This window comes from Leuresthes tenuis, unplaced genomic scaffold (genome assembly GCF_036924035.1).
Source record: "Leuresthes tenuis unplaced genomic scaffold, fLeuTen1.0.hap1 SCAF_16, whole genome shotgun sequence".
Classification (NCBI taxonomy): domain Eukaryota; kingdom Metazoa; phylum Chordata; class Actinopteri; order Atheriniformes; family Atherinopsidae; genus Leuresthes; species Leuresthes tenuis.
The window spans coordinates 31,106,225-31,117,942 of record NW_027325370.1 but is presented as its reverse complement, the minus strand read 5'-3'; the positions used below and the strand labels follow the sequence as shown (position 1 = coordinate 31,117,942).

The 11,718-nt window shown below is 42.7% G+C and overlaps 1 protein-coding gene across 1 annotated transcript; it reads right to left on the bottom strand.

The window, feature by feature from the left end:
* Positions 1 to 4: 4 nt before the first annotated feature.
* LOC140272430 (zinc finger protein PLAGL2-like) lies at positions 5 to 11,539 on the bottom strand. The gene is made up of 2 exons (XM_072367879.1): positions 11,402 to 11,539; positions 5 to 7,060 (listed from the first exon to the last, which is right to left on the bottom strand). Exon 2 carries the CDS (start codon positions 6,707 to 6,709, stop codon positions 5,423 to 5,425), a length of 1,287 nt encoding a protein of 428 aa, XP_072223980.1. The 5' UTR covers positions 6,710 to 7,060; positions 11,402 to 11,539; the 3' UTR covers positions 5 to 5,422.
* Positions 11,540 to 11,718: the final 179 nt, after the last annotated feature.

Sequence of the window (11,718 nt, the reverse complement as noted above, 5' to 3'; positions counted from 1 at the left end):
AGTGTAAATCTAAAACATTTATTTATTTTGTATTACTTAATCATCAGACAATGGAAAAATGACAACTCTTCTTTTTCACCGTCTTCTAGTCTACTGAATAATACAAATACCTAAAGCAAAACTCGTCTATGTTAAAGGTGGTCAAACCTACATCCCAGTGGTTCTCTGAGCCAACCTGAATGCAGGCAACTACAGTGCTGAACAATGAAATGGAAACCAGCTTGTGTCCTGTTGTACCTCTTTGTATTCAGTCTGAAGTGCCTCATCTTGTGTGTAACATGCAGACGTACTGTTAGATGTCCAAACAAAGCAACAGTACAAATGTATTAAGAGTAAATGTAACTGACCCAAGGTTCCTGAAAAAAACTCCTGCTATTGGAGGAAAAATCGCTGTCCACCCCTGTTGGATATATTCATGAAAACTTGGTAAAACACTCAATAAGTTAACAATTAAGGCTGTATGATTTAGGCTCAGATGCAGTGGTTGTTCTAGTTTCAGGAAAAGAAAATAGACATCTGGGTACTTTTTAAGCCTTTTTTATCCAGACATCAGCAGCCAAAAAGAACTGTCAACTTGGGCCCATGTCCTCTTCTAGTGTGGACATTAAGCCCCAACCATGTTATGCTTAAAGTATCTGAATAAAGGATGATATGATAGTGCTGTAATCTTTGTGGGAAGGACAGCATCTATCAGACACATCAAATAAAAAGCAAATTCTCTTAAACTGGGATCAACAACTCTTTCCTCTTCAAACAGCAGGGAAATCTATTCCTAACAGTGTTGGTTTCAGGCTGGACTGAGGCACAAACAGGCACAACAGTATAAATGCAGTGTTTACTGACAGACAATGCAGACCTGATGCAGTCAGCAGCATTCAGATCTGAGATCACCTCCATAAAAACATCAAAAACAAACTATGGATCTACACACTACACGTGCTTGTTCTGACAAAAATAAAACTCTACACAGATATTCCTCTGTAGTTAGGGGGACAGTTTCCTGTCTCTTCTGAGGTAGTAAATAAGTAGAATTAGAGTTAAAAAGCGAGTATAGAGATCAAAGAATTCTACCAGAATAAATGAGCTGGGTCTGTTTCTTCAAAGAAGACCGTATGAATATAAAGGTACCAGTCAGGAGGAGCAACAAACACTCACTTCACTCTATGGAGCAATGACAACATCCAAAGCAGAAAATTATTCTTTGTTTTTGAAGACAGCTGTGCACACTCAGCAGGTTCATAGCGTAGTTTGTCTTAATAAGGTTCTGAGGTTGGAATTCTTCCCATCCTTCTGAGACCGTTAGCTGTGTTGCTGGGGTTGTGTTGGAATGTAGTGATAATGGTCCAGTCTAACAACTGCAGTAACCCATGTCACATCAACAACTGCTCAACTAAGACAGGAAGAGCTGTTAACTGAAAAGCCAACTCTGAGTCAGGATTAAGCCAAACTACTGGGAAAAAAGCCACCACTTGAAAACACAAGGAAGAGACATTGGGCGAGTGGAAACCTGCACTTTGGTTTGGTGACTTTATGAGGCACAGCAAAGGAAAACAGATGATTGCCCTCCCTGAAGCATGGAGCAGAGGATTCTAACCTGAAGGCACATTTAACCAGAACACAAAGGATGGGGGACTGCTTCATCACATGACCTCCACAGTCACCTGACCTAAACACAGCTGAGTGCTCTTTATATCTGGGAACTCCATTAAAACTGTTGGAGAACATGTCAGAGTGTGTGAGGCTGTCATCAAAGCAAAAGCAGGCGAAAATGGAAAATATCTTCTGAACAACGACTCCATACGTGTTCTCTTATAGTTTGGATGCACCATAGAAACTATCCATGGACAGGTCACTTTTGGCTGGTATTGTACAAATCCCCAACTTCACCTGTAAAAACTGCCTGTAATAATTTTGCATAAAAATATATGACAAGGTAGAGGTAGACAGTTTTTAATTAGAGCCTCACAGATTTCACAAATATTAATAAATACATATATGAGTCCATGTTTTTACATGAACTCATATATGTATGCATAAGCACACTCACACACATACACACACACACACACACCCATCCACCACTGCATGCACAGTCCTAACGTGTACTGTGCTACATGTGCTGCAAACAGTGCTGAGAGTATTGTAAACGAGTCAGAGCCGCTCTGCAGGACAAACAATGTGCTCACAGCAAGCACCATTTTCAGCATTATGTTCAGCATGAAACTAAAGATAACTTCTATGCTGATGTCTAAGATCAGCTGCCCCATGTACTGGTTGGGCTCGAGTTTGAATTATGTCAACATCTGCCAACAGAGAAAGTTCCAATCGAGTAAAAATGCCAAAATAACTCGAGACGAATACAGACAAAAACAACAGCCACACTGACGTGTGTTGGTGAGGTACAGATCAAATGAATCCTTTTAGAAAAGTCATAAGTGCTTCAACTCGGTCAAGAGATTCGACACTCTTAGAGAGGCACAAGAGTAGCATTTTAAGACATCGGTGCAACACTTGTTACAATGCTAACAAACAAGTCCATGGAATTAGGGCTTAAATGAGATCAGAATCTACCCCCTTTCTCTTTTCAGCATCACATCACTGCTCACACACAGCCAGAGCATGCAACCGTCTCCACCTGAGCAGCTTCATAAGGTGTGACTGTTCTGAACAATCCATCAGTTTTGACACACTGCAGTGTAACACTGTTAAAGGAAGCCTGGATTCCAACAGAACAACTGCTTCACACCTGCTTCCTGGCCTTCTGGAGCCCCGACACAGTCAGAGCATGGAGGTGGAGGGGGGTTGCTTAGACCAGAGACACCTCCAGCATTGGGAAAAAAAAAATCGGTGCTCAACACAAAACTAAAGTATGTAGGAGTTCATTCTGACATTAATCTTCAGCTCCAGCACTAAATAAAGTCATATTCACAGCAGGCAGACACAGCGGTTCAGTTGGGGGAAAATCAAAGATTTGAAGTGAGCTTTTTCTTTAGTTACTGTGCCGTTCCCAAGCCACCAACTGATGTTAAGTTATGTAGTGAGGACTGCCACCTTCCATAAAGCTATAAATGGAACTGGAGCAGAGTTGGATAACCACTGGTTCAAGAACGAATGCACACTGATCTACATACTGCAACGTGTCTTTATGTTGCTGGCTTTCCACTGCACTGCACTGCACGCAGCACAAATACTGGACATGAAGACACATCAACACACATGGAGTACCACAGCCAGGCCCAACATCAATCACAGTGTCTGCTTTTCAGCCTTACATGATAAGCCCTTTTTATTTCCATTGTTATTCTTTAAATTATACTTCTACTTCCACATCCATATTGAACACTGTTTGTGCTGTAATCAAGAACCGGGTTCCTATTGGCACTTACAAGACACCTCACTAATGCACCTTCATGTAACTGAGCCGTCCTTCTGTACTAAAGATTCTCCAAACTGACAGCTGAAGCATCACTAATGTTACTCCAACAGACTTGGATAAAGTGTGACCCCAGGTGTAGGATATTTTTTGAGCTGGGTGAAGACTGAATGTGCAGTGCACTGGCGAATGTCAGCCACACACGCCATGTTTTCCCAATCTTTACTACATTTATCAGGCCCTGCTTTACTAATCTCACACAAGTGCCACAGTTCTGGGTAGCAACATTCCAACACTTTAAACAATCAGCTACTCAATGGGTCATAAAAATTAAATGTGTCGTTTGCTTTAGATACTTTTAGACCCAACAGACACTGGAACATTTTGCCATATCTTTGACACTACTTCAGTAACAAATCTTACAACCATGTGCATGCTGACAGTCAGGGTCCTTCCCATTCTTACCACATTTTTCAAAAGGGACAGACAGCCACCCTGAGCTATGTGGCCTGGTTAGCAGTGTCTTTCTGAAGCCCCGTTCAGACATTCAGACAGCTGTAAGACTCTGAGGATGCTGGAGGAGATCACAGCTAACCAGACTCTCATGCTGTGTTCCAAAAACTGAAACCAAGACAAAACAGTAAATTTGATCAAAGGAAGTCATTAACATGTCTCTGTCTGAAGAGCAACTGCCAGGTCACATGTTTCGGCCTGCAGTGTCTGAACATTTCACATTTTTGGAGAAGGTTTCACCCTAATGTGATCTGGCATTCCTTTAACAATGAAAAGAAAAGGTAAGTGCAATTTACTCTAATCATCTACATGATACATATAAAAATGAAAATCAGCTGCTGAGTAGCATTCATGTCATCATGCTGACATTACACCTTAAAAAGCAAAGAAGTGAGAAGGCAGTGATGAGAGCCCCCTGCTGGGTCTCCAACAAACAAACATGAACCTGAACACACCGCACAGATGACTTCCAGCTGCCCACCACAGAACACACAGTTTGCCAGCGCAGAAGTGGGCAGTACTACATGTTACACGATCAAGGAAACTGGAAGAGCGCTCCCATTTAAAGAGACAGGAAGAACTAAAACGTAACTTCGTGTTTTTCAGCAATCTCAAACACAGTCGTGGGAATTAGTTTCTTCACATGTTGTCAAAGTGTTGTTTGTTTGGGAGAAATTCAAAATGAGAAGTGTGACACGTCCCTGCTGCCTCCCTTCTCATGCGCACCACAGCTACACCGAAGGGCCAGTCACAGTGACAGTGCTGTACGCACTGAAAATACAACACACTGATAAGGCTCCAGATGTGCCTGGCAGCTGGCTGGAAGCGTAGCGTGTTTAACTTCACACTTTCCCTACTGTTAATGAAGTGCAGCTGAACTTTGCGGTTATCCTTCAATGTAGTTATCCACTCTACTAAAAACAGATGAGTTAAGTCTAATTTTAATTTCATTAAAAGAGGTTCCATTTACAACACTTAAGAATGGTAGATGATACACTTTTGGTAATTTTCTTTATCTTCATCTGGAGATGCAAGCCTTTTTTTGTGCTCACCATCCACATGTTGTGTACAGAAAGTGCTGCTTAGACTCACTCTGCCTTGTTTTGCAAGTAATAAACTAACTGTGAGCACATCTTCTACTAACCGCTCTCTGGAAGGCTTGTAATGCTCTAATAGTTTAATATGAAAAACATGTATGTCAAGTTAATCACAGTAAAAGTGACCTTTTTTTAAGAGATGACACAGAACTGTATTATATGATGCAACACTGCAGCATTTTCCAGGATAAGCTGGAGGACTTTCAGCATTGAGCAGCTTCGGGGAAGTTTTATTTAGATTAACAGCTGCAAACAGGTTTGATGAAAAGAACTCATTTGGTTGTGAGATCATCTACAGTTCCTAAAACATTCAGTTATTTCTTAAATTATGAGGTAATACTGATGAGGTGATTTGTTGTTACACATAGATGCCATCCCGGTGCTTTACCCTTTTCATGTTCAACATGAGTACATATGATGGCATGTAGGACAGAGTTGCTTACTGCTGAAAGGCCTGGTAATAGTGAGGTAGGGAGCTGGAAGTGCTCATAGCAGAACTATATGCCTGAGGTAGCTGGCTGTGGTTGTGGACAGCAGGGCCTTGTGATACATGAGGCTGTTGGGGCTGGAAGAAAGTGAAAGGCCCTGGAGCCTGGGAGGACAGCCCAGTGGAAGAGGATGGAGAAGTTGTGGTGGTGGTGGTGGCTGCAGGTGGATAGCTCATCACTAACCCTCCCATCCCCATGTGAGGACTATAAGGAGGGAGGCTGAAAGGCAAGAAGCTTAGCAGAGGCCCAAGGTCCATGTTAGTGGTACAAGACAGCTCAGCTGTAGAGATAGCGGGGCTCCTAGACACCAGGTGGGTGTCGCCACCAGCATTCACTCCATCACCCAAAACCTCCCTCTGAGGAGAGCCAGAGGTAGAGGAGTTGACTGCACTCAGGGGAGGTGGGGGAGCACTCTGGAGGTCCAGCAGGAAGCTATCCACATCGGAGCGGGGATATGAGGTAGATCCGTGCTGATATCGAGACATGTTGCTGTAGGGCTGCTGTGGTGGAGCTGCTGGGGGCTGCATATGATGATGATGGGGGTGAGAAGGTTGGGGGGACATGTGGTGACCCATGGCCATGCTTGAGGACAAGGACCCTTGCATGAGGCCATGAGGGTGGCCAATACCAGAAACGGGATTGGGTATGGGGTAAGAGCTGCACATGTCCCTGCCGAAAGCCTCCATGGGCTCCTTGGAGACTGGGCCCATATCAGAGGTCACTGGGCTGGGCTCCTCTTTAACTGGACAATGGGTTGCAGGAGTCAGAGATGTCACAGGTGTGCTGGGAGTGCACGGTGACATCAACCCTGACTCCTGGGCATGGCTCTTTTTCAGGTGGCGAGTCAGGTGGTCTCTGCGGCCAAAGCGTTGTGCACAGCGTGGACAAAGGAAGTCCCGGCGTCCAGTGTGCACCACTGCGTGACGGCGTACATCCTTGCGAGTGTAAAAACGGCGATCGCATCGTTCACATGAGTACTTTCTCTCTCTCACAGGCACACTGGTGTTGCCCTCTGATGAGGGAGGCCTGTCACTATGATCACTCAGGTTCTCCAAAAGGGAAGGCGACTCCTCTGGGCAGGACAGGCCTGCTGCAGCACTGTGGGAAGCCACCAAGTGGCGTCTGTAACCCAGCTGAGTGTTGTACTGCTTCCCACAATCCTGGCATTGGAAGAGCTGTCTGCTGGCTGGGAGGCTCTCATGCAGCTGGCCTTTCAGATGATCCTGCTGGTTGAACATGGTCTAAAAGGAGGAACAATGATGCTCTGCAGCTGCACAAGGACTCTGGCCAGGAGCCTGAGCAGATATAGACAAGATTCATGAGGACAAATCAGTCTGCAGATCTCTAAACATTATGGTAACCTCAGAGTACAGAGTTAATGCCAAGAGCCTGTGTCCAGCATTTAATTCCCGTGTCAGCAGCTGCCATAACAACCCCAAATAGGCTGCATTGATGAGGAGCTTTCGAAGTACTGACTGGATTTGTGAGTTTTCTTGGAAGAACTTTGCAGTCAGTCTTAGTATTCAGCAGCCCTGAACACCGCAGTAACAGCAGCCGAGTCACTGAGGCAGCTCAACATTTTCACAGACCTGCAAAACAGAGACAACAAAAGACAAACAGCGTCATTCTGTGCAAATCATACCTCGCTGCATGAAATAATACTGTAAGCTATCCATCTTTTATATATTCATTCAGTACTTCAACATGTTGGGATTAAAGGAACTGCATTAGGCTGGTTTAAGTCATATTTATCTGATAGATTCCAGTTTGTTCATGTAAATGAAGAATCTTCCTCACACACCAGAGTAAGTCATGGAGTTCCTCAGGGTTCTGTGCTTGGACTGATTCTTTTCACTTTACACATACTTCCATTAGGTAACATTATTAGACAGCATGGCATAAATTTCCATTGCTATGCTGATGATACTCAGCTGTACTTATCTATGAAACCAGATGAAACCAATAGGTTGGTCAGACTACAAGCCTGTCTTAAAGACATAAAGACCTGGATGACTGCTTCTAAATTCAGACAGAACCTTTGACCAGAATATATCATTTGACGCACATATAAAACTGGTTTCTAGGACTGCCTTCTTTCACCTTCATAATATTGCTAAAATCAGGAACATCCTGTCTCAGGGTGATGCAGAGAAACTAGTTCATGCATTTGTTACTTCAAGATTGGACTACTGTAATTCTTTATTATTGGGCTGTCCCACATTTTCTCTGAAAAGCCTCCAGCTGATCCAAAATGCTGCAGCCAGAGTTCTGATGAGAACTAACAGGAGAGATCAAGTTTATCCAGTTTTAGCTTCTCTTCATTGGCTCCCTGTTAAATTCAGAATAGAAATTAAGATTCTTCTCCTCACATAAAAAGATCTTAATGACCGAGCTCCATCATATCTTAAACATCTCATTGTAAGATATTTTCCCAACAGAGCACTTCAGATAGGACTCTTCCAGACAATATTTCAGCAGGACAAAGTTAAACCATGTTGTTCAAAGAAGAGGGGATGCTACACAGTGGGAAACATGGACATGGACCCAGTAATCCATGATGCTCCGTCAATTGTTGTCCGCTCCATGATGCTTCATAGCGTTGCAGAGCGTCATGGAGCGGACAACAATTCAGCTTCATTTAGCTCATGAAAAATTGAAGAATATCATAAACTAGTCCATTTTGGGACTATGAACTTGGTTAAGAAATTCAAATGTTTAACTAGAAAAAGCTGTTCTTGCGAAACAGCAGTGAGAATGCTGAAGAAATTGAATGGGGATAGCTGACAATGCTAAAAAAGTGGAAAATCTTTCTTGCTGAAAAACCAGTTGCTGAAGTCTTTGTTGAAGGAATTTGAAGTTGAAATACCAATAGTGGAATGATTTAAACCTATTGGAAAAACAAAAGATTTGATGAAAGGGACGAAAAGATTGAGTCTTGAGTTTTTTTCCCAATGTTTTTCAAACATTCAAAATTGGCTTAATATTTGGAAAAACTGAACAATTTGGTAATAGCTGAATGTCTTGTGAGCCGTTTAAAATTTGAATGGTGTCTCTAGCTGAAAGTATGTAGCAATAGTTAGGTTGATAAGAGGAGAAAGAGTTGAAATTTGCCTTAAATTTGCCTAAAATTTGAATAAAATGTTAAATATTTGTAAGTATAAAAGTTAGAAACGCCAAAAGTGAAAGCTTGAATCTCCTGCAAGAGCTGAACGTTTAGATACCAAAATTGTAGACATCAGTGAAAGTATGCAGAAGTAGTTAGGTTGGAAAGAGGAGAAACAGTTGAAATGTGAAATTTGCATAATATTTGCAGAAAATCTGAATAAAATGTTAAATATTTTTAAAAAGTTTAAAATTTATGAACACCAAAAGTGAAAGCCTTAGTCTCCTGAAAGAGCTGAACGTTTTGAGACCAAAATTGTTGAAATCGGTTTAAGTATGCAGAAGTAGTTCGGTTGAAAAGAGGAGAAAAAGTTGTAATTTGTTTTTGAAACTGTCATATTTCAAAATTGTCTTAATATTTGAAAAAACTGCACCAACTGGTAATAGCTGAACGTCTTTGTGAACCGTTTAAAGCTTGAATAGTGTCTCTCGCTGAAAATCTGCAGAAGTAGTTTGAAAGAAGAAGTTTTTGAAGAGTTGAAAGCACTTTCCATTTATTTGAATGACGGGAAAAAGTTGAATAGTTTAAAAAGTGTAAAAGTTAGAAACTCCAAAAGTCATAACAGTTATCTCCTGAAAGAGCTGAACGTTTAGATACCAAAATTGTTTTTGAAACCGTTACATTTCAGTACTGGCTTAATATTTGAAAAAGCTACACGAATTGGTAACAGCTGAATGTCTTGTGACCCGTTTAAAGTTTGAATGGTGTCTTTAGCTGAAAATCTGCAGAAATAGTTTTTTTGAAATTTGAATTTTTTGAAGAGTTGAAAGCACTTTCTATTAATTTGAATGAGGAAAAAAGTAGAATCAAAGTTGAATAGTTTAAAAAGTGTAAAAGATATAAACACCAAAAGTCATACCAGTCATCCCTTGAACAAGCTGAAACCAAAAAAAATACCAATGCTTTCCAGCATTCTCACAATAATGAACTGAGGCAAACTGGTACCCTGGTGGCAGCTTGCTGCAGCAGCTCTGCACATTTTACATCCATCTTTGCCTTTTTTTAAAACACTTTTCTATTCTGGCTTAGATGATGTGCAGCTGGAATGACCTCTGCAAGTCTGAACCCTTTCTTCCCTTGATCATCATGGGAAATGTAAAATCACTGGCAGATAAAAATGCTTGGAGCCCTGGTGAGGACAGAGCAGGAATAATAGGCAGAGACCTGGCTGCAGGAACAACTCTAACAGCTCTCTGCTCAGCTTTAAGACTATCCGGGCAGACAGAGACTGCAGACAGAGCGCTAACAGTAAAGGAGGACGATTACAGAGCTGGTTAACAACAGATGGTGGAATCCTGGACCTGGCTGCAGGAACAACTCTAACAGCTCTCTGCTCAGCTTTAAGACTATCCGGGCAGACAGAGACTGCAGACAGAGCGCTAACAGTAAAGGAGGAGGATCACAGAGCTGGTTAACAACAGATGGTGGAATCCTGGACCTGGCAGCAGGAACAACTCTAACAGCTCTCTGCTCAGCTTTAAGACTATCCGGGCAGACAGAGACTGCAGACAGAGCGCTAACAGTAAAGGAGGAGGATCACAGAGATAGTTAACAACATGTCACTGAGAAGGAGCGTCTCTGCAGCCCAGATGTTGAACTGCTGGCTGTGAGAGTTCACCTGAGTTACCTGCTGACTCTGTGTGTGACATCATCAGCTGAGTTGTTGCTAAGCTACAGAAACAACAGCCCAAACCACTGATGGAGACCTCTGAAGGTTTCTTCCTCTCTGCTACACTTCAACTTTCTACATGTTTGTCAGCTGGTTTATATCGTACATTTGGCTTTGTTATCTATCCGTACCAGTAGCATATCTTTAATAGTCATTTGGACTGCAGCAATATCATTTTCAGCATATAAACTATAATTTCACTGAATTGAATCAAGTAGTTAATTTTCAAAGTGTGAACTTAAACAACACCGGTTCATCCCATGATTTTATGCTTGAATGAGTCATAGGTCAGAGTTAAGTGACAAAAAAACCCTCATTCCTCTGAGAGTGGTGAGGTAGAAGGAGTGGAGTGAAAATGACTTTCCAACTAAATGTGACTGTGAGGACTGGATCAGAACCACCAACAGGACCGAACATGTACCCACAGCTGACAACAGATTCATGGTTACATCGTCATTAACCATCATTACTGACAGTCTAATCTTTAATTCGTGGTGTCTCCGCTCCCTGTTAAGCAAGCTGCGCTATGTTAAAGAAAGAATCTCGATGAACCGACATCATGAAAACTTTGTATGAAGCGAACAGTGAGTGAGGGGGCTTATAGTGCCGCCCTTCTGCTCTGGCATTGTCGTCAAAATAAAATTTAAAAAAATCAGTCCCCACACTTTTTCCCAACGTAAAGCCCGTCTAGAGATAAACTAACAGCAAAACAGCTGACCTGTTGGAAGCAACTGTAATGGAAGCTTGGCCGAAGTGATCATGTGTGCGCTGGTGGGACGGGGCCGTTACCAGGTCTGGGCTACATCTCACTGCTAGCCTGCCCGTGTTTACTAAGTTGTTCGGCGGGGGTGAGATTACGTTTGGTACTTTATTAATCCATTATTAATGCTGGTTATAAATAAGTCACCCCCGATTCTCGTGTTGGTGTAAGCGAAGATACAATGAGAGCGTTACCAGGGGCCGCACGGTGGTAAAAAACAAAAGATGAACGGTCCACAAGTTGTTTCGGAGTTTGTACTGCGGGAGCAAACTGTTGACTTCTAACGAGCAGGGACCGGTGCAGCTCCGGCCGGCAAACAACACCACAGAGGTACTTACCGACGGCAGCTCGGCCCTGCTCTCTGTCCACTCTCCTCTTCGTCTCCACATCGACATTTCGGAAAAGTTTTAGAGATGTTTCTTGAGTTGGGGCCTGCTGGACTGCTGGGCGCCGCGCTGAAAGCCATGCATTCTGGGAGGGTGACGTCACACCCCGGGCTCAGAGGAACTCCAGCAGAGCGCACATCCTCCTCCAAAATGACATCCACAACATGATGCCCCACACGAGTCATGTCCGTGAATTATTACCCATTCATATTTCCCGATCAAACTTTCATTTCAGGCAGCCTGTCCTAGTGGAAACCACCATAATGTCA

Bases quoted from the DNA above. Each gene is read 5' to 3' on its own strand.
- LOC140272430 (XM_072367879.1), bottom strand. From the start codon at position 6,709: ATGTTCAACCAGCAGGATCATCTGAAAGGCCAGCTGCATGAGAGCCTC.